General features: G+C 42.3%; 1 protein-coding gene across 1 annotated transcript in view; it reads right to left on the bottom strand.

Annotated features, from left to right (window-relative positions):
* Positions 1–23,630, bottom strand: part of CNNM2 (cyclin and CBS domain divalent metal cation transport mediator 2) — a 120,780-nt gene that overhangs the window by 16,313 nt on the left and 80,837 nt on the right. Inside the window, exons 2-5 of the mRNA XM_030488537.1 lie at positions 13,603–13,746; positions 7,088–7,225; positions 4,800–4,969; positions 1,355–1,448 (exon numbers count right to left, since the gene is read on the bottom strand). Coding sequence (XP_030344397.1) covers positions 1,355–1,448; positions 4,800–4,969; positions 7,088–7,225; positions 13,603–13,746 — 546 coding nt within the window. The remainder of the gene's footprint in view (positions 1–1,354; positions 1,449–4,799; positions 4,970–7,087; positions 7,226–13,602; positions 13,747–23,630) is intronic.

Genomic DNA, 23,630 nt, shown 5'->3' with positions numbered 1-23,630 from the left:
AACCCCAACAACCCACATATGAAAACATTCAAGCTGAACAATGCTGGCAAAACAGATGCCACAAGTGATTTCCGAGCATAGTTCTGGTAGGAGAAGTGACCACATCTAACCCAGCTCTGTGCTTGGCCCATGTGCTCTTGAAAAAGCTGAGCTGCAAATCTGAGGGTAGAGTGCAGTTGTACCCGTGTGCCCTGATTCCTTGTGAACACTGCTGCTGTCGCTCAGTGCTCTGCACACTTTCTAATTTGGAAGCCTCAAAAGGTATGAGCTCGACTGATCAAATTAAAATGACATAATGAAGGAAGAATTAGTCTTGCCTGCAAAAGTGAACTCACACATCCAAGAGAACTGATGTTTAATTAGGCCAGACTCATCACTTACAAAATTGTTTTCATTCCAGTGCCATTTGCTAATGTACATACACATAGGTACACATATATAAAGGGAGTGATCATTAGTGTACAGCTAATACAAGCAGCCTCTCAAGTGGAACATATACCCTGGTGTGACAGGAGGACCAGATTTCAGCATGAAAAATGTCTCTTCCTGGAGCTAGGCAAGCAGCTTTGGGTCAGCAGATAGCCAGTGCCAGTACCGGTGCCCCAGCTCTCCCCAACAGGGCTGTGGGGATTCCCAGTTGAGGTTGAGATCTTAGAATTGACCAAAATGCATCACCAAACGCTGAAACACAGCACTACAGCCTACTTTTGGTGGATTATAAGACAATCCCTCAACCTGCACCTGTGAAGTGGTGGCTTGTGCAGCTACCACTTGTTTGCTGGGAATTGTCTCACACTTCGGTGGGAACTGGCTCACACCTCGCCCTCAGACACCAGCTTATCCCCCCTTGCCGGTTTCTCGGTTACATTTCCACACAAGCTGACAGGAACAATCGCTTTTCTTGCACCGCTGCCCTCCTTTTCCTCAAGACGGCTTTAAAAACAAGACCGGTAAAGCAAACCATCCCCACACTAACCGGGCGTTTGTACTTCGCACCACTAGATGTCCCTCTGCCACTGATCATTTATTCCCGTCAATTCCCTGTTATCCTACAGTGAGCAAACCTACAAAGCTGTTCTTCAGTACCAAACACATCACTCGCTAAGGTCAACACTGGCATCCTCCGGGAGCTGGCAAACCACTGCCAGACACTGGGTTTCACAGTCAGCGGCAGCATCGCGACTGGCCAGGGCCCTTCCCAGGGATGCTGTGCCAGGCAGGCAAGGAGGTACCGTTTACATGAGCCCAGGGACACGGTGGGGGATGCCCTGTGCAGCCTCCTCCTGCCACACTCACAGGACTGGCAGGCCTGTGCAAGGAGAGCATTCCAGAAGCAGAAGGTAAGAGGACATACCTGGCGATGCTGTGAGGGCCATCACCCCATAGTAGGAAAAAGCACCAGCTTCAAACTTCATCCCCTCTTTCCCAGCCTCCACTTCCACTTTCCCCTGTTAAGGAAAAGGAGAGAGAGCTGCAATTAAAAGGGACTGTAGGTCTCCAGGCACAAGACCAAACTTGTGCCCTGAAAGCTAGTTTTGCCTGACATGCCTAAGCAGTGTCATGGTCCCTACAGTTTGTAAGGGTGCCTGAACAGGGACAGACTCTTGTGCCCTGAGCTATCCTGGTCTTTGGTGCCCTGTGGCCAGCAGAAGTCCCTGCTGAGGAGTGGAATCACTTCAGGGTGGTACTACTGCCCTGCTCCAAGTGCTGCCAGGCTGCTCTCCCTCAATGCAGAGTGAAAAAATACTCCTCCAGTATCACAAGGAGCTTATAAGTAGCCCAGTCATCTGGTGTCTGAAGACACTGAGACATTTCACACGTTCATACAAAAAGTCCCCACTAACACAAGCATAGGAAAGGAAGATGGGAGACAAAACACGAGGAGGAGATTCCCACAGAAACAAAGCCCTTATTCCTGAAGGAGTAGCCTTGGGGCTACTTTGGTTTTCTTGGTTTCTAGCAGTTTTACATATTCCAGCACCCTTAATTTAAGATCCTGCTCTTCTTTAAGGTCTTACCTAGAATGACCCTCAGTGCTACCAAGTTGCACAAAACCACACTACCACACCCAGGTCTGATGTGGGCTGAACCAAATGTTTAACATCAAGTCCTACAAAGGACTCTAGAACAGAACCCACCATATCAAACACAGCTGTAAAAATCCCAGTTACTGTGCTATACAAGTAGCTAAAAACAACTGGCTTCTCAGTGGGGCCTGTTGGCCATCCTTATTGGTACCGCACTGAGAGTTATAGCACACCACTGCAGACAGAAGAAATCTCATGCAGTTTTCAGGTTGAGCTACACAAAAGTTGGGGTTTTAGTCAAACAACATAATTACCTGCAATGCTTTCCCTCTGCTAGGCTGGAAAGGGCAGATACTGCCTGTCCCATGTGGACTAAGTAGACTGAACATCAACTGGACACAACTGGGTCAAAATGAGTCCAAAAGGTAGATTTGATTTCTGTGTGTTTATTTCATTAAACACCATTTAACATAAATAATCATGCCTTTAACTTTAAAGTACAGAAAAATGTGAAAATGAACTCAACCTACATCAGCCCTGATACCAAGTCAGTCTGTCTAACTGTCCCAGATGAGAAAAAACACAAAATCTACCCAGCAGGAAAAGAGTGCCTAGTTCACAAATCCACTTTCCTGCTATCACAAGCAACAACTTCATATAATCCCTTTTAAAACCAATTTCACTTCACAACACAAATAAGTAGCTTATTTGTTCATTATAAGCCTTCCAAAAGGTACGATTTCATCACTCAGGCATAACTCAGACTGGTTATAAACAGAGCTCTCAACCTACTTAAAATAAGTAGGTTGAGAGCTCTGGTAAACTGCTGGTAAATAACTACTAACCTGGTAGTTATTCACCAGTCAAGACTAGGTCTCTAAAATACATACACAACCAGGCTTTGATCTTCACATACAGTCAGTCTGGAGTTAGTAGCTAAAGAAAAACTATCACAAGCTCAGTTTCAGTTCCAAGACCATTGCTCCATCAGCACACTCAGCACCTTCGAGCTTCCCAGCAGTGCCCATATGAAGACCAGGCACGCTTGGCATAGTCACAGTGGCTGCAAAGCCGTTAAGAATTCCCCATGCATGCTGTTAGATCTGTTCTGCCCTGTTTAAATGCATGCACATGCAGTTTCTGGTTTTCCACTGTTTAATGTTCTAACAGGAATTTTGAAAAAACACAATGCCAAAACCAAATCTCAAACTGCTACAGAAGAACTTCCCATTAGCTAAGAGAAAAGCTGTTGCAAACAGGTGACATTCCAGCTAAAATAGTAACTTTACAGAGATTAAACCGGTACCTTTAATGCACTAGTTTATGCACTTTAATGCACAAAATATACATTTAGTTATGTTCTGGCATGTGTTTACTTTGAAGGTATTCTTGGTCTCTTGACACAAGAGAATAAGTCCATTTAAGAAACAAAACCAGAGTATTTATTCCCACTTGATCCTTGCAGAACCAAGCTTGTTACCATTTTTATAGTATGTACCCACTGCAAGACTCAATTTTTCAAATGCATTATAGAGCTAGCACATTGTGTTTGCTAAATATTTATTGATTTCAGGAAAGCTCAGAAAGAACTGATTGTTCCTCTGTATTGCCGATGTCCTCCATTTGCATCTTTGCGGCATTACCTCATTCGTGAGCATTATCTTGCCTCTGGAATATTTCAGATGGCAACAATGCAGCTCATAAGAAAGAGCAGTTAAAGAGCTACCAGAGGCTCCTCAAACCCTTGAAAAAACCCGAACCTTTTTAAAAAAAGAATTACATTGAATCCGAAATTCCATATTCCAGTTCTTTCTTAATTACTTATCACTGATAATGTTTATACCCCCCTCCTTTTATTTTCTTAAGGCCACATTAAGGAAGATTTCAAGGCGTGTGTTACAACTTTAGCTACAATGCTTGTGTTTTTATAACCAAAACTGATTTCAGTTATGCAGGATAGAAACATAAGCACCTTTCCAGCAAAATCGCTCTTAAAGGACTGTTTCTTGTTCCTGCTCAGACAGTGCCAGATGGAAGCTAAGTCTTTGTGTAAAGCTTTACCTAGCTGTTCAAGCGTTCCTGTGAAGAAATAAAACCCGAGAGGTAACAGCACTGAAAGCAATCCTGTACAGAACAAGCAGAAAACAGTCCTTCCAAACCACGTAGAGCTCCAATCTAAATCCCACCGAAATGCAGCGGTCTCGGGGTAGGGCGAGTGCCCAGGAACCACAGGGGCTGTGGCAGGAGGTGGCATCAGTTCAGTAGATGGTGCAGTGCCCCCACCAAAATCTGCACTTCTCAAAGCACCAAAGGTACAGTCTTCAAAATTGCACAGAAAAATGTCATTTCTCTAAACCATCAAACTCCCCATGCCTCCTTTTGCAAAAGGATAAAACGCATTAGAGAAATCATCCTCGCCAAACTCCTATGGCATGGCATTTATTTGCACCCTTGTTTTCCAAGCAATGACAGCTGGATGAAGGGATTCCCTTGCATTGCCTATCCTAGAGTTACCTAAAGTAATTTTCAACAGATGACTGTAAATGGGAAGTGCTGTCTACCGTTCACAACTGGTTTAACTGAGGCTGGAAGCAGCTGAGTGAGAAGTTCAAGGTTAGGAAGGTCATAAAGGAGGCAGGAGCACTTCCCAGGAGCCATAGCTCTATTTCCATGTTTGAAAGAAGACAAACTTCAACAAGTGGAAGAGGTATAGAGAGGGATATGTCAGGAGCTTAAGGATTTTGCACATAACTACATAACCACATGTCTGACCTGTAAAATGAGAATAAAGTAGTCAACGGGCTTGTTTCGCTGGTAGAGGTAGTGTTCTGGGGCTTTCTTGTTCTTCTCATCATATTTCAGCTCCTGGATGACGTTGGGATGTTTTAGCAGCCTGAGAAGGATCTTCTCTGACATCTGGGATGGACCAAATGCTTCTACTTCTATAACACAAGATACAACTTGGCATTACACTTCATATGCATGGCAAGAAGTTAGCAATACTCGTTAATAAGCATTTGCCTAAAAAAGACACACAGATGCAGAGAGATCCATTATGGAATTGCAGGCTTCCTGTCTTTTGAGACTGTTAGATTTGTAAGAGGGGAAAAAAAACCCCAGAAATACCCCAACTTTCATTACTGAAGTATTTTTCAAAACAACCAAAAACCATGTCTTCATCTGAAAGGGAAAAGAAAAAGGCAAGTCTTGCCCTCTTGAGAGTTCAGAGTCACAGTTGTATAGGTTTATTGGAGAGTTGTATAAATGGAAAAGCTTTACAGTTGGGGCAGAGAGAACCTTTGAATTTGTTTTTCCTTCCTCAGAAGGTATTAGTTACTACATGTATTGCACTTTGAAAAAAACAAAACAACCAAATCACCATTTGAGGCTTAGAAAGTTACTCTAGATAGATGCTCTACATAAAGACACAGCTAGGGCTGCCACAGTTCATATGGAAAGAGTTACTCAAAGTGAGAGACAGTGCAGGTCAGTTCAAACCATGTGGGATTCATGCCTGACACACAGAACACATTCCCTATCCACTTGTTCTTCAGTGTTCCCAAGAAGAGCTGTTTGAAGCAGAAAAGCTCATCCTTGTGTGGGAGAGTTAAGCCAGGGACGTCGAGATTTACACATGCAAATTGATAAGCTTTCCTAACAACTTGTTTCAGAACAGGCCCATTAGTGACCCAGTACCTTTCTTCTGCTAAACATACTATTCTCAATTTAGAACAGAGAAAACAAAACTGTAGCTTTCATCTTATTTAGCAGTGGCTTCACAGACAGATCTGGATTTAAGCTACGCAACACTTTCATCCACAAAACAAGTAGAGAAGCAGCACTGTAAGACTATGTCTGTTGAGCAGGTGTTTAGGGAAATCCATCATGTCTTGTACCACTACATGAACAATGCCTTGCTTGCTGTAAAATCCACATCTTCCTGTTGAACTGCTTCCTTTCACCAAGGACATGCTCATGTGCACATGAGCCGTAGGAGTCCAAGCCTTTTAAGGAATTACTGCCCCTCAGCTGAGATGTGATAACCGATCACATACATGTTTCCTTCAAGTCACAGAGGCAAAAAAAAAAAGCATGAAGGCAGACTAGGAGCATCTAGGCAGGCAGTTACTGCATCTTAGAGGAGGGGAAGTACTAATTTCCAACTGGAGCTGGCAAACTTGAGACGGAACAACTTTATCATTTTCAACCCATGAACATATGTTGAACACAGCAGTGAAAGACGCCCATCTGAAAGGCCTGCATGTGAGAAGTCTTTATATATCAAAGAGAGACAGCATGAGCAATAGGAAGGTATGTTTTCCACAAGCTCTCCTGTTAACAGGTCTCATCTCTGAGGTGAAGGGACCAACTTTACGACGAAAGGCAGTATCAGCTGCAAGAAAGCATTCAAGGCCCTGGCCTCTCTGCCAGACTGCTCACCCAAGGGCTAAAACATCAAGGTGTTCTGGGATGTAGACAACTGTCCTCTGAAACCTGAAGTCATCAACGGAGGTCACACAAGCCAGCCAGAAATCCATTTTTAAAAGTACAGTTCAACCACCTGCGCAGTCTGCATTAAATGTGTTGGGAGAGTTTTTCACTTGGAGTCAAAAAGCCTCATGGAACAGGTTTAGACCTTCCTGAAAAAAGTCCAGCATCTCTTTCTGGAGAAGGCGCCAGAGTGCAATTACAGTCAGCTGGGCAGTGGTATCGAGTCCTCTTTGGTTTGTTCCCTGAGCTCTTCCTAATGGGGTGTACTTGCTAGTCGTTAATCTGATGGACTCTAGACATGCAGTGCGGCACTTGGCATTCATCCTTACCTTTCAGACCAATTTAAAGTTACTGGTCCACCCCTGGTAAATGTCTCAGAGGGTTCATGCCGACACTGAACACAGGAGAGGAGAGAATTTAAAAAGAAAAACACAACAGTGGCATTATTTGTCACCCCACAATCCAGCCTCCCTTCCCGCCTGCACTGTCCCACCCACCTCACCGGCCTTTGCTGACAAACTGCCTCCGAGGCTCTGGCACGATCGCAAGAAGAGATAACCCACACTTGCCTGTTGCCAGGAACCGGTGCATTGCCAGGAGGAGCTGCGGTGATATTTTAACCTTCATCTCGCTGTCTGTCTGCTTGAAGGCAGAGAAGTCCTGCTTCCTGTCCCGATGAGCTACTTTCTTTTTCGTCTTGTTATCAGCTGGGGAAGGGAGGGTGGGAAAAGAAAGGAAGGAAGCGATTTCGGTTAGAACGGGGTCCAACACGAACCGCGCTGGATGGTGGAGTCAGCCAGGATGGCCACCCAAAGCACAGCGTGCACACAGACACCCCTGCAGCACATGCAAGCCCTGCTCATTGGCACACAGCAGAAGCCAGAAACAACCAGCCAGCTGTGCTGTGGGCTCATCTGGATGTAAACCCCTGTCCTGCACAGCCAGTCACCCACGGCCTCCATCATTTCAATGGGAGGAAAGTCTCTGCTTGCAAACATCTAATTGCAGAGTGGCTCTGCATATCACACATAAGGTGCATGAACATTTCTATGTGGGGAGGAGGAGTCCTACTCTGTTACTAATGATCAAAACGTGTTGTTCTACAAGAATATTTGTGATAGCCATTTTTTTCATATATACGTTCATTAGAAAATTCCCAGCAAGTACACAGAGTAAATATACAATGACTTATTTTTATGCTGTATCATGGCTTCACTGGCTCTTCACAGCTTTGGCAAAATCCACATGCCTTTGGTCCAAGTAACTCCCAACATCTAGGGTATGAAGTTTCTTTCACTCAGCCAAGGCTGGCAAGGTGTACAGCCCAGAGGTGGGAATCTCTGGCTGCTTTACAGGCACTGAAGCCAGACTCAAGTACAGAGTAGCTTCAGGAGTTCAGATATGGGAATCTGCCTGCTAGTGGTCCTGGACTTGTGTTCGTTATTCAGCTAAATACTTGCCACTTGGTGTGTTTGTGTCCTAAACCAGGGGCTGTGGTGGGGAATTCCCATTTGTGAAAGACAAAATGAAAGATGATGTTGCAGAGGTACAAACAACCCAGCTATTATCATATACCCACTGAGCTCATCTGCCAAAATGTCTAGGAAACAAGATAAGCAGCAAGCTACAGGCATGGTGGGGTATAGTATACATCAATTCCAGGCAGAAAAGGTCTCTGCTCAGATGGCAGGGTCTTGCTCTTCTCTGCTGACACAGTGCATAAAGTGGCATTGGTATAAGCAGCAGAATGCTGTCAGAGAGCTTCCTGTATATTGCAGGAAACCCAACCACAATACTGGTAATTAACAGATTTTCCCAAGTCACCTAGCCTTTCACACATGAATACATTTAGATCCTCAACTTCCCACAGGCAAGCCCCGACTACAGGACTATCACAGAGTCAACAGCAATACTGTACTAATAGTAACGTATCCACTCTAGATATCTAAAGCTCATTCTGTGAGCAGAGCAAACCAGAAAATTTGAGATACTTATTCCCAAGCACATGGAAAACGATGATGACCCATGCCCTTTTTCTTCTTTGAAACCAGAAGCCTCTTACCCTAGTAGTACTTTACCCAGGACCTGGACTACATCAGGGACTACAGTTTTTCTTCCAAAAGCAGGAATAGAAACCACCCAAGGGAGTGGTTACAGACTAAAAACAATCTCTGCCTTAGGAATATAGTGTGAGACAGACCTTATCTGTACTTGCAGTAAAAGGAAAGATGGATACCAAAGCAATAGAAAGTGAATAGGAGAAAAGCTCCCCAGAAGCTCTCACTAGGTCTTACCTCTCATAAGAGCTAAGAAGATAGAAACTGGTATTTTTTCTTCTGAAAAGCTCAGAGAATGCTGTTTTTTATAATGCTGTGGCTGAGACACTTTCTCACAAGGAGCACCATCACTGATCTCTTCAGGGAGGCAAAAGTCACCACAGGTACAAGTTTTAGCCCTGGGACAGGGAAACGTCTTTTCAGAGGGGCAGTAAAGCATCTCTTTTATTTCTCTTGTGGATGAGCTGTACCACCGGAGGCTTCACACTGCGCTTGTGCTAACTCAAAACAGGGCCAGCATCACACCATGGGAGGATGCCTTAAATCTGTCTGCACCAGTCATGAAGGTGAGAGGCCCAGGCTCTCAAATGATGGGTGGATTCAACTCTTTCCACTGTTGCCTTGGCTGCTTCTTCAGAAACCTTCCCCTAAGAAAAATGTTACACAGTGAGAGCAGAGCCATATGGCTTAAAGCCACTATCTTGGCTTATTTTTGTAAGGGATGGTCTTAATTATTCTTCACTACCCAAACAACTTTCGAGCTTCTTGTAAGACACAGGAAGCAAGGACTGGCTGGTGATAGAAGTAATTTAATGTGGACCAGGTATTTCCTGTCTGTCCTTTCTACAGTAGGTGAGATGGAGACCTGGGCACTGAAATTATCTTGGCCTGCTGAAGGGATCTTTGCTTACAGTGCTGTGATGCTGTTTGGTTCTACAACATCAACAACGTGATGCATGAGGGATATCCTCAGTATAACTTTTGGTGAGATATCAACAAATATTTCAGCTATTTTAAGTAGTTTCTGGGAATATTTAGACTTATCATTCAAATCAAAGGCAGCAAGGCTGGCTGTGAGCTCCTGGGCTGAGGGAGAGAACTATGGAAGAGGAGAGGTCCAAACACAAGAAAGGTTGTGATCTCTCCTGTAATACCCCTGAATTTCCATTCCTGATGCAGAATACCACAAATGACTGCATGGATCTCCCTGAAGGAGCCAGCTTGGACTGGAGGCAGCTACAGAACAGGGAGTTCAAACCTCAGAAAAGAAAGTACAGTTCCCAGAGGACTAGACTCACTGACCCTGTGCCCATACTCAGTACCAGGATGCCCAACACAAGGCAGAGGTGGATGCCAAGGTCTCAGTGATCACACACTCCTTGCTCCCCTCTCCCTCATCCTCCCAGTGATGCACACAGCCTATATCCCACACACTTCACAGGCCTTTGTAAGCCTGTGAGATTGTTTCATTTTAAAAGAAAGGTTTAGGAATTAACTAAGTTAGTTTTGCCAGTTCTTTTTGTCCCTAGCTGGGAAAACCAGGTTGCCTGGTGTATCATACATGTTTTGGCAACTGACAGAAAGTCAGTGGGACTAACCTGAAGCTCTTAAACAGCCTAAAGTAGCTTCTTGTAAAGACACAGCTTTCGCAGCCTACTGATGCTAGACACCAGAAGGTTAGCAAGTCCAGTTCTAATAGTCAACAAGGTAAAAACATTAATTTCTATTGGGTGGTAACCACTTTGGTGTATCTAAAGATCAGACGCCAGCTACACAAAGCTCTGCTCTCCTGGCACAGGATACTGATGTACACCATGCCAATATCTGTAGGTCTTGCCAGACAAATCAGGGTTGCACAACCTCTTCTATGTTGCCACACTTTTGCTGGATGACAGTGGAAAAACATTAGCGAAAACAGTTTTTATTCCCTTAGCTCCGTAGTTTAAATGGGAGAAGTGATACGGAGTTTACTAGCACATATATTTAACATACCTGCTTTGACAGCTATTTGGAAATAGGAATGTTTGGGTAAAATGTGGTGTTCCCCTAAGGGAAGTGACCTGCCAAGGATAAATCATTAGGTGAAAGCTAGTGGAGCTGCAGCAGTGCAGCTCTGTGACAAATGTGCCCCATGGCCTGGCACTGAATGTCCCTGCAGCATGGGCTTGCCAGGGGTCGTATTCGCTGGCAGACTGCTGAACAGCACAGGAGTGACTGTGTAAAAATGCAGCACAAGCTGATGCTTACAACCAGACTATCCACAACATGCAGAACATGTGCACGAGGGTGTGTTTAAGGTATTTCATTTGTAGAAAAATCCCAGTGGGGCAAACCATCTCTGAATCTGTACGTGTGAAAAACAGCAGCATTCCAGTGGTACTAAAGGGATGACTAAACTAGTCTTCAATTAAAAAGAGCTAAATAAGACAGGTCACCAGCGAAACCCGCATCAGAATGGTGAACTCTATGTTCCTCAAGTGGACATACAGCTTTCTCTCTTGGGCCTCTAAGAAGGTTGAGAAATGGTCTCCCACCGGGCTAGGACCATGGGAGTGCAGGACAGATTCTTGTAGTGCATCAACCATGAAAATATCCTCCAAGTTTCCAATCCTAAGAGCCAAATGCACTAATAGCTCTTTACCACGACACTGGCTGAGACATAGTCAGAGCCTACCTCTGTCATGACTGAAACCCTCTTCTCTCCACCCCATCAGCATCCCCAGTACAAAGCCTCCTGCTCAGTACTCAGTCTATCCAGGTGTTGGTAGGTCAGACATATTTAATAATTTTTCTTGCTTTCATCTTCTCCTTGCTCCCAATATCTCTGCAAGCCATAAGATATAGCAGACTAGAGCAATTTTCTGAAGAAATACATCTATTGGGCATGCAACCCTCAAGAAATTCAGATGCAGAGTTTCAGCACTGAGAACAGCTTTCAGCAAAAACTCAAATGTATGTAAATATACAGTTGCTTCCACCCTAACACAGTTAACATGGATTTTCATGGAAACAGCAGAAAGGCACAGCTCCAACACCAAGGTCAGCCATTTCATCAAATTTCAAGTTTCCATCAAAGCAAACCAAGACATTTTTTAAACTGCAGAACAAAGGCATAACAACACTGCCAAAATATTTCACAAGGTCTACTTTTAAGTAAAGACCTAGTATAGAGCAAATCAGTCCAAATGTTTCAAGTTGGCTTGGTATGAGCTGAGTAAACCAGCTTGGTCTCACAATGAAGAGCATCAGAGAACTCTAGTACTACATGGGGTTACTAGCACTGGCACACTGATAACAACATAAAAAATGAGCTGCCTTAACATATTGTGGACAATTAGGCACCTTCAGTAAATCCAAAGCATGTTCCCATCACTACACCAATTGTAAGTGGTTACAGCATATCAATCTGCCCAAATCCAAGATCTATCACATTTTCTATGATCGTCATGGCTTCTCTGAATTTCTGCTCTCTCTCTTACTGCTACAGTTTCCTTCAATCTAAACAGTGGAATGAACTGCAGTGCTTCATAAAGACACTTGAAGTTCATCTTCATGGTACATAACAGGAGTCACCCCCCAGAACTTCCTGCATCCTCCAGGAAGCCTAGGAAGGGAAGAGTCCCGCCTGTTCTGAACCAGGAATTTTCAATACTAAAACCTTCTCAGTAAGGAGATTTTCAAATGAACTCATGTTCACCAGCTCTATTTTGTTAATGTAGGAAGTCTTTAGATAGTAAAATTAAATTCTCATTTCCTTGCCCTCTAACATGTTATTCATGTTATTAATGGCCAAAGCTTTTTTTTTTTGTCCTGAAGAACACCACCACATGATCTACATGATTTCTCTTAACAAACAAGGGGGCGAAAACACTGAAAAGCATATGCAATATTTTTTCACTCATAGAAACAGGGAAATATCTCAAAGGTGATGATACAAAGATGGGATCTTTATGGAGTATAAAAGAAAGTCTGAATTTACCCTGTAAAAGCATTATGCTGTAACTGATTAGCACAACAATTCATTTATGAAGGTATTAAAAGAAATTGATAGTAAGTAGACTTCTGTGATTCGCATAGTAATTAGACTGCTTAGCACATTGTAAAACACAACAGTGATTTACATGAACCTTTGGGCACATAAATACTGGTAAAATGCTGACCAGCTACAAAAAGTAATTCAGGCAATAAGAATATATTAGGAAAAGCAGAAGTTATGTCTATCCCACAGTAAAAAGTGCTCATTTGGCATCTGACTTGGAAGATAGAAGATGCTTGCATTGGCCTGAAAAAGATGCTGTAGAAACATTCAGATCCCTTTCAAAAGGAAAGAAAAAGAAAGCAAAGGACAGCTGAGCAGTCTTAAAGATATTTTAAATTATTTCTGTTACAATAGAACTAGAGACATCCTTGTGCCACACGCAAACACACAGTAAAAAATAGCATCTGCCAGCATGTGATCAAAGCACAGATAAGACAGATAAAGAATGACAGAAAGGAAGCCCCATATGAACAGGCCAGATTGTGCAGATGGAAAGAGAAGCAAAGATGCTTTAGGTAACTGGCCAAAGACCAGACAAATTCTAAACTGGGAAAAAAGAGAGACCAGATCTCTCAAGTCTCAGGTAATGGTTGACCTGCAGCATCATCTCCCTCAACAGATGTTAACACAAAGGAAGCAAGGAGCTGTATTGAGGGATAAGAAGAGGAGTAATTTAGGACATGCTGGTTTTCAGCCCTGAAGACAACCTTCCATTCTCAGGTTTTCTGAATGAGTGACAGAGAGACTCTCTAAAAAGACTCCATTCCCCTTGGAATGTTTCTGAATTAATACAGCATAAAGGGATGAGGTGCCAATGCTGCAAAAACAAAAATTACTTCGGCCATCTGAGGGATCTGCAGGTCATTTTGACCATGGAGATTTTAAATCAGCAACTTAACATCTCTCAAAACGCAGCTATTAGACACAACTGCTGCTGGATGGAGTCCTCCCCCTCATCTACAAACAAAGTGCAAATATTTCTACTCACTGTATAGATCTGTTTCATCCAGAATTTCAGACTTGATGATCTCTTCAATCACATCTTCTAAAGTGACAATTCCCAGGACTTCATAAAAAGGATCCCCTTCTCCTTCATTGTTTACTCTTTGTACTATAGCCAGGTGAGACTTGCCTGCAAGGAGACAGATCAGCAATTTAGACATTTAGAAATTCCTGAAAGATCAGAAATTATAGCAGAATTATAGACACACAGGTATAAATAAAAAGACAAAAAGGTTGGTCTCAGGCTTCATGAAAGAACAGGCAAAGTTTAATAGATGCTTAAAATCATAATCTGATTTCTGTCTGAGAAATGCATTCCTGGGTCACATAAATCCACCTAGCGCACGAAAGGAGAACAGCTAAAGAGATCAGTGTTCTCTTTCTAATGTCTTTCCCAGCGAAACTGTCGCCCTGGCATTGAATTCATTATATTATCTTGTTGACAGTTTTTCCACTTCTTGTCTCATGTACTGGCAGAGGAAGGCCAGGCTGGAGCCCTCCTTTGCAGTTAGTTCCTGTGGATGTTCTCCTCAAGTTTGGAAACAACAGCAACAATGGCCAAACCGCAGAAGCACAAGGACAGGGTAGAGCTGGGAAGAAGAGGTCAGCTCAACTTACAAGCTTCTCATTTTCTCCTCCCTGCCTCAAAAATAATTTATATAACCATGCTCTGTAGGAGTGTGGGGGCTTATTTAGGAATCAATTAAAATATTCAAAGTGACAGTGTCTGATCAACAAAGAGAAGAACTAAGATGAGATATACTACTGGCTCTGAAGATCCCTGAGCTGTGCATCATTCACAGTGTATTCTATAATTCTTAAAGTCTTTTCTGCCACAGGAATAATAATAAATAAATAATAATAATTATTATTATTATATCATGAATCCGCTTTGATATCCTTGGTTGCCGATTTCCCTAAGTGCCATTAAAAGTGCCACTCCTTTGTAAAGCTGCATAAGAAGTAACATGCATTCTAAGGGTTCACCAAATACAAGTGGCATTTTGAAGTATAAATACAGCAGATACTAATATGCTTCCTGAACTATTGGAAGGTAAGCAAAATTGTCTCACATTCTTCTTCCCTGGTCTGAAAAACGGTACTTCTCTCCACCCGTGGAAGATAACCAAAACAGTTCAACTTTGCTTAGACCCCTTTATAGGCAATAATGTCTGCATGTTTTAAGATTCAGATTATTAGACTAACAAGCATTCAAACTATTCCAACCCAGACTTACTCATGCTTAAAGAATGAAAATATCCCAAACAAATTAGACGAGGGAGGAAAACTTATCAACTACCGATATAAACATTGCATCAGGTCAAGTCAATTCGCTTTGGTAAGTTTTTCACATCTGCTTTCCCAGGGACCCAACATAAGCAGTTAAAAACAAATTCTTGGTGAATGCTGTCTGTCGAAAGTTAAATTCTTTTGCTATTCCCAGCTTGTGATCATTTAAAAGGAATTTTCCAAAGCAGGGTCTAATATTAGACTCAAAATGAAGTTTCCATTCCACTTAGGCGATATTCTCACCAAAGTAACTACTGCATAATCTGATTGTCTTGGAGCTACTCGTTTAGATGCAGATGGACATACTTTAAATACCAACTCCACAGCACTGCTGAGTCTTATCTTGAGGAGACCTTATTCTACAGTGAATTAATAGAAAGATGATTTGTGATTTTAAAGCATCAACATTCATACTGTACTGAAAGTCTTACACTGTGCCAGGTTTTATTTCTCTGCATTCCTTGCAAGACTTCCAGTTCTTTTTACTGCTCAATGAACAGTATGAAAACAAAAAAGGTGACTTCATAAAAACAGGAAAGATTTAACTACTATTATCAGTGCTGTTCCCCTGTAATATATTACAACAATAATATCTTTTCAATCTAACAATGCTCAAGAACTGTGGCACAAAAAAAGGTCACATGGAGAAATCAAATAACGTAGTTTATTTCCCAGTGGCTGCTCAGATAGTTCAAGTCAGAAGACATGACTCCTTCAAGAACCTTTTCTATCAGGAACCAGAACAGCTCATTCGCACCTGCTCATTCAGATGCTAATTCCTGAGGATTACCATTCTCACACATTAGTAAACGGTAAGAGTACTCAGATCTGTACAAGTGGCTAAAGTAAAAAGCAACAAACAATGCCATCACCACCTGCTTCAGCTTTGATCAGAATCACTACATTGCCACCTTCTCTTCCACTTCTGTATTGCCTATGACAGAGCTGAACTAAATGATGAAATTTTATGTTCTGAAAAGGACAGTCTTTCTAACAGTGGCATCCTGGACACATCTACAAGCAATGGGAAAGATGGGTGGAAATGGGACTGGGGAAGGACCTGAGGGACTATAAAACCATGGGAAATTGTGCATGACTTTCAGGCACAAAACCAGATACATGCCCCTTCCGTCAGGCTAGTCCCCACCATGGTTTTAGGATCACTAAATATTATGCTCTCTCCCAGTTTTAGCAGCCGCAGCACTCTCATCTGACCAACAGTACCTAATGTGAGACAAATGACCAAAACCTGTACCAGCTACTGCTCTCTTATGCAACGTGAGCTGGCAAGGAATTAGTTATGGATGGGTATTGGACATTTTGCACTTTGTACAATGAAAAAGAAGGCTAGAAATACTTTTTCTAACTCTGATTTTTTAGAGGTTTTTTGTGTATCACCTGAAGTATGGAGACCATTGAAACTTGTCATAGTTTCAAATGTCACTGGACTTCTTGGTGGGTAGAATCGATGTTCAGCTCTTAAAAGTATATGTTTCAGAGAGTTTATCTGTTTAAAATAGATAAATTATCCAAACACAGGCTGACACTAACCTTTCTTCCCTCTTGACTGTCAACTTTCCCTGTTCCTGACTTTCATGAAACCATCACTTTGCTGGGGTCAGATGAATTTAAGCCAGTCTAATAGGGCTGCCTCTAAAAGGCTGTCTTTTGCTCCCTAACTCTTCTCCTTCCTTTGCAATGGCACCAATGCTCATGCAGTCACTTGATGAAACATATCAGATCCGAAAATTACATTTCTTGAATCTTTGCAAGTTAATTTTGATCCAGATGCAATAATTTGCCAGAAATCATCAGACAGCGGAATAAACATCAGTGTTGGTGATGGAGGTGTCACAAAGATGCATTCCCAGACTGGCTGCCCTCTCAGACTGCTGCACAGACGACTGCAAAATACCCTCCACGTATGGAAATAATCAAGGCAGAAAAGGCTAAAGGAAAAGCCAGAGGAGTGCGAAGACTTCTTAATACATCGTAAAAGAGCACAACGCAGCATGTGCTTGACTTTAGAAGTGGCCTGTGAATAAAATAATGACTCCTCTGAGTGTTTTAAATAGAAATTGGCTACAGCTTTATTCAAAGACTTTGTCAGGCCACTGGTATTTGTCAATACAAATATTCAACTGAGAGAGGTTTCAGCTGTATTTTCCATTGCTAAGGACATACAATACATATCCATCCTGAAGCTGAATAAAGTAAACATCCAGGTAAGGAAACCTGGATTGTCTATGGTATTCCTAGGGCTTTGAGAGCAGAACACAAATTAAACAGGGAGAACAAGCATGCATGGAAATTATATAAATAATTTCTATACCTCACTGATTTTCTGGCTACAGTCTCTAACCACACTACATCTATGACATTTATCTTTCTTTAATCACTTGCTTTAAGTTTTGATACAACGATATTTAGCAAGCAGGCAGTTTTGCAACACTGCCAGATCTGATAATAAAGGCAGAAATGACCCAAGTGATGAGTAATAAGCAGCACCAGGAGAGAACTGTGGGCAGTGCTCTGACCCACAACTCCTCTCTGGACTTAGGCAGGCAGCATTTGCTTTCTGCCTCAGCTTCTCCCATCTACAGCAACAGCCAGCAAGAGCCCACAGAGCTTATACGTGCACATGGCTTGAGACAGAAGTTGTAACAAATGCTAATCTTCCAGTGACATTCATGGGCAACTGAAGGACCATGGAGTTTTGTTAAAAGCAAACCCAATCTCATCTCATTGCCCAAAATCTTGTCACTCAGCCTGGATTTTGTTCAGTACCGCAACTCCTGATTAATTTATTAAGCTAATTAAGAAATATGAAGATGCTTAGTGAAATCCGCATGAGTCACTGAACCTAAAATGAGCTCCCGGGAGTCCATGTGATTGACCATGCAGAACAGCACTGGAAGAAATGCTCAAAATACTGATTCTCTTTGGGTACTTTGACCATTCCTTGAAAAAGATATGGAAAAAGTAAATATCACCCTTTGACCCTGAGGCATTTCTGCATTTATGCGTTTAGAACAAAGACCAAAAGTGGGCAAAATGATATTACTAGCCAGACCGCACTGCAGAAATTATAATACTGCTGGCATAGCTTTAAAGCCAAAGCTCAGGAAATAAGTGGTCCAGCAGCAGGGGGGTAAACTCAGGGGCTCTGAGCAGTAAGTAACAACCTGCACATAACGTATATAAGCTTATATCATGAGTAAGCAACTAGAGATTCCTCTATTTCTGCAGGAAGAAGGTTACGAGCTTAGTATCTGGGAAGATTTGTATATGTTATTTCTCTGAAGCAAGAATCAGATATCACAAAAGGCCCTCAGTTTCCTTTTATTAACAAAAAATCCGTGCTAAATCAAAGCACTGTTCTATAAAACAGAAGATGCCTGTTAAGTCATTTTGTGGTAAAACTAGAATCAGGCTAGCCCGTTTTTGTTAAAACCAGTAATCTCAGCCCGTTTGCTGTTGGTGAGTGCCCTGGAACGTTAAGCTATAACCTGTTTAATATGTCTACAATGACATGGAGAAAAATCCCAGGAGGTGTTTTAGCTGCCCTTGAATTTGCTAACTAACGATGTGTGCTTTTGAGAAATCTCCCAGTTTATTCTTGTGTGGTTGTTTTGGTTTTGACTGATTTTTACAAAGGTAAACTATTTGGTCTGTCAGTGAGATTCACAGATTCAACAGTGTATTACGCAGAACAATCTATTTTTCAATGTCTTCTATAATTTAACCGTGAAAAACAATTCCCCCTAGAATAGCACTGGCTTGCAAGCAATTATACCTAAGTAACAAGTGTTTCCCTAAATTTCTTTTCTGCAGCACAGTTCAAGGACATTAAATCTCTCTTCTATTAGCAGAAATTTGCATTCATGCTGTTTGCTTTTGCACTTTGATTATTTTCAACAGGGAAATCAGACTGCTACTTTCTCACTCACCACCACTAACTGCTGTAGACTGTCTTTGGGTTCACAGCACAACACCATTCACAGGATGAAAAGAAACCCAAACCTTCGGCATAAACATAATCTAGATTTAGACTAGGCTTTTTAAATCCTGCTCTTTTTAGCAGCAAAACTCACCGTTTTTTAATACATATTTGGGAAGAGAACCCAATAACTAACAACCATTTAATACAGCCACATGAAACTCATCCAGACCCTCAAGGAAACAAGTGAAAGGATCAGCACAACCACATGGAATATGGTGATTCTTTGCCTTTAAACCGGAGAGCTTACAGTCTCGTACAAACATTTAACTACAAACCACATCAGCCTTCACAGGAAAATAAAGAAGTAGTGCTTTAAATAGATTCTTTGTGTTAAAGCCCATTTTAGTGGGAGGACACCAAAAAAAGTAGTAAAAATTAGGGAGAGTTTCAGAATGACTTCCTGACAGTGAATTGTATTTGTAAGGAATACTTTCCCAAGGGAAACGGCAGAAGCTCAGTTACTTGTGACTTTGAAAACTTGACTAGATGAAGCTCCTAGAAAGGACTCAATAATTCTCCGCTGCCCCATGGCATGGAAGAGAAGCAATGAGCTAACATTTTCCATCTCCATCAGCCTATCATTTGGTGTAGGCACTTCAATCTGTTCTGGTCAGACCTTGGTGAGAAGCATGCTGTCAAACTTAATTTACTTCGCTGCTGCTTCTAAGAGTGAGAGCATAGCTCTAGAAAGCTGCTACCTTATGCAGCTTTACATGCAACTGAACTGAACTCACCTTAGGTCCATAAGCAAAAGAAATTAGCTGGGAACCAGGAATAACTTGAGAGAAAGGTCATTTCAACTCAGACCTCTGCTATTGAAGTGGAAATCTTAGGGAAGAATTAGAAGAAGTGAGAACATTTAGAGAAAATTATTACCAGGTATAGGCAGAAAGAGCGAAACTAAGGAGCGGAGAGGTAAAGTTTCAGAAACTCCTTGAACATTAGCAATGATTTCCTTGCCACGAAGAGTGTGCCAATGATTTCTAGCCATGAAGTCCTTAGGCAGTAGAGAATTTGGGCTGGATATGCTGGGGTTGACAATAACCAGGGTGCACAGGAGTGTAAAATGCATACACAAGCTGGGCTGCTCTCAGTGTTGGGCATTTGATTTCAGCCTGGTAAATGGACAAACACAAGCTACTTCCCAAAACTGGAAGCTAACACACTAGAGAAGTATCTGCTGGATCCGAAGTGGGAGAGGAAGAGATGGAAAACTAACAATAGAGAGAGAAAACACTCAAAGGCAAAGTGGGTTTTGACATCCATCTGAGGCTCTAACCCGAGTACAAGGTTGTGGTATCAGAACGCTGGTGCCTTGAGATGAGAAACAGGCTGGTAGTTTAAGAAACAAATCAAGGAAGGACTTCAGGGAGTGCAGCAAATTAACATTGAGAGAAGAGGTGGCAACGAGAGGAGAAAGTATTGAGTCTGCAGAGAGACCTATCACTATTTGGGCTACTGCAGAACAAAAATTTCAGATAAAATTTGAGGCAAGCAAACGGAATACTGAAGTCATTCTTGGTCCTGGTTCAAGTCTTCCACACCAGATTCAAAAAGATAGTGAAGTGTGACTTAAGCTCATGTGATTTCCCCTGTGCCTCCACTTCCCAAGGCAAGTAACGAATGACCTTTTGAAAAGAAGCGTAAGAAATGCATCTCCTTATTGACTTGTACCTCCACAGCATGGTCAACGAGGATTTTTACTTAGTGTCCAAGGACCCTAAAAAGGAGCCATGCTAATTTTATTACTTCCCTGTTTGTTCAAGATTGTCCCCACTGATTTCAGCATTCCTTCAGGGATGAAAAGAGGAAACCAGCCAGCAAAAATGCAGCCAGCAGAGGGAGCGCCAAACCTTGGGTTTGCTAAGCTCAAAGCTGCAGGTCCTCTCCAAACCTCAGTCCAGCAGTGAGTAGATAGAAAGGAAAGGTCCTGGGTTCTGGCACCGGTGGGGTCTGGGTGCTGGCCTGCTACTGAATCTGGGCTCATCTCCTTAGAGAGATGTACACTCCAGCCTGGGGACTCCATAGCAACAACAAACATCTGCCCTGGCCTGTTCAGTGTCTCTTTCCGTAGCTTTGCATTGCTGCTATGATTTGTGCCCAACCCACCTTCCTCTCTCTCCCCTATCCTAGGGGGGACAATTTCTTGAGACCTTCTTAAGGATGTAGGAGAGAAACTATGACCGTTTCCATCACTCCACCCATCCAACAGGCTGCTTCCACTTACCCACAGTTAATCCACTAAACAAAAACAGGAACATCAAGAGTTGTTTATGAGCAACAAAAATAGAAGTCAGCAGCGATGAACTCAAATGACTTTGATGTTCAGGTAACCAAAACATGACACCAACAGAAACAAAAGCCTTGTTTCTGTATCATTGCAGCCAAAAATCCTACTGATCTAATCCTTCCTCTAATCCTGCCTCCCTCTATTCCTAGAACAAACTGAGTTTAATTTGGGGAGCTTCTAGATTTTGGCATCTACACCACGAGACTTTAAATCCGACAAAGGTAAAGTACTAGAAGGCACAACAGAAATGTGTTTGGACATTAGGAGGAGGTTAGCTGAGGCCAGTGTGCTTACATAAGGACCTAAACCATGCTGCGAGCAAAGCGTATGAGCTGAAAAGGAAGAGCAGCATCTTGGAGCTGTGGGTCATGAAAGGAACTGGAGGCTGCATATATGGGTTTTTTTACTACCATCAGCAGGTCCTGTAGTTTACTTCTAGCTCACTATTTAGGACATAAATTTAAAAAGGTTCTTGTGTTGCCAACATCTAAGATCATTAATACTCTATTTTAATGACCTGTTTTTACTTCAGGCCATTTATATCACATGCAGTTTGCAAGTCCAGCAGCTCAAACCCCTGGCTGGTCGATGGCACTGTCAGATTTTTCAAGCTCAGCACAAGGCTTTCTAATTTACGTTGCAGCAGAAGCTGGGGGAAGTTTAACAAAAAGCTACCCTGTTAACTTTCTAAATTGGTGACAGCATCCTTCACCGAGCAGGATTTATACAACCCCAGAACCACTAACGTGCATATGTTTTCACAGGGAGCAAAGCCATGGGATAAACATGCCAGTAAACACAACCAGCACCAATGACCTTGACTTCCCACAAGCACGGGATCGGGGCTGTGTGAGCACTCATGCTCTGATGGTGTACATTTGTAACCTGATGGGGACCAATTCACGCACCGTGCTGGAGCAGCCATCATTAGAGACCAACTTCCAATTGCTTCAGCAGAAAATGAAGTACACCACAGGAATTTGAAGGCACAAGAAACACAACCTTCTTCTCCCACTGTCTTTTTGTTTGGGTCAGGTCCCATGAGATGGAATGATGCACAAAAGGCTGTCCCAGAACTGTTAGACAGTTACCAAATTCAATGGGAAGGGGGGAATATCCTCTGGCTGGAAAGGGACTCTTAAAGACTAAAGGTATGGCACATCTAAACGTAGCAAAATGTCACAACAGACTCAAAGACATGGATCAGAGAACCTAAACTGGAAAGACCACTTCCAACTTTCTGAAGCCACCAGCAGCATCTTCATTTTGCTTTGGGGCAATTTTGGCAAACAGCACAGAGCAGAGCTGAATCCTGGTCCCAAGCCTCTTCAATGAGAACATGTACAGATCAACAGTTATGGATATGGGGGGGAGATCATTTAAACCACCCAAAGATACACTGAAACTGTCTGACACAGCAGCAAATAGATAGAAGAGCACCCATGATTTCAGAACTGGGCATAACAGATATCTGACTGCCTGCAAACCACAGTTTTTTTGCAGAATACTAGTACAATAATGTATACAGTGGGGGAAAAAAAACATGATTTTGCATTTTAATAAGGATTTAAGTAGATTTTTTCTTGATGACGTGTTACTGTAAAAGCCTATAATGCAAAGAGGCCAAAAGAACTAGTTAAAATGCTGACTCAGCATTTCCCGGAAAGCGAAAGATTACTGTAAACTGCCTTGTTTGAAAGAGTGACAATACTGATGGTACATTTGAATTCATTATTACTATTATTGAAGAACAAATGTAGAATGACTGGCTTTGTTCCTCGGAGTTTTCAATTACTCATACATGTAAGATTATCAAGTGAACTAGTAATCCAACATCATCCTTCCACCCACAGAAGGCAAGATTCATTTTCTCAGAAATGGTATTATTGGGTCAGATTTTAGAAATGGAGATTTCAAAGATCAATCTCTGTGTCAATTACACCATGAATATTTTTAATTAATGACTTTAGAAAGCAACTTTTTTAAGTTTTCATTTGTGAACAACTATCCAATTAGTGGTTTTTTGGGCCACCCTGCAAAGCCCTCTGGTAGGCTGAGTTTGCCCAGAGCTCTTGATGGTGGAAGGAAACCTCTCAGATAAGACAGCAAAGCCTTGCTCCTTCAGCCACAGCCACTGGAGATAAGGCGAAGAGGTAGCCTTGCCCCTTGAGCAACAAGACACTGGAGATAAAAACAAAGAAGAGAAAAGGCATCTAAAGAAGGAGACTGAATTTGTGAACTTGCCACTACTATTTTTGCTGTGATGAAGAGTTTCTTTACTCCAGAAGATTAAGGCTCAACAGGATGTGCTCAGATTTTGAAGAAAATCAATTTGGAACTGAGACCACAGTCTATAATGAGCAACCAACAGCAGCTGCCTTTCATAGGTCTACTTTACATTCTTTTAAGCAATTCCTTGATTTATTTCAGG

Source organism: Strigops habroptila, chromosome 5 (assembly GCF_004027225.2).
Source record: "Strigops habroptila isolate Jane chromosome 5, bStrHab1.2.pri, whole genome shotgun sequence".
NCBI classification, from domain to species: domain Eukaryota; kingdom Metazoa; phylum Chordata; class Aves; order Psittaciformes; family Psittacidae; genus Strigops; species Strigops habroptila.
Note: the sequence above shows the minus strand (reverse complement) of the source record. Positions and strands in the feature narration are given on the sequence as shown.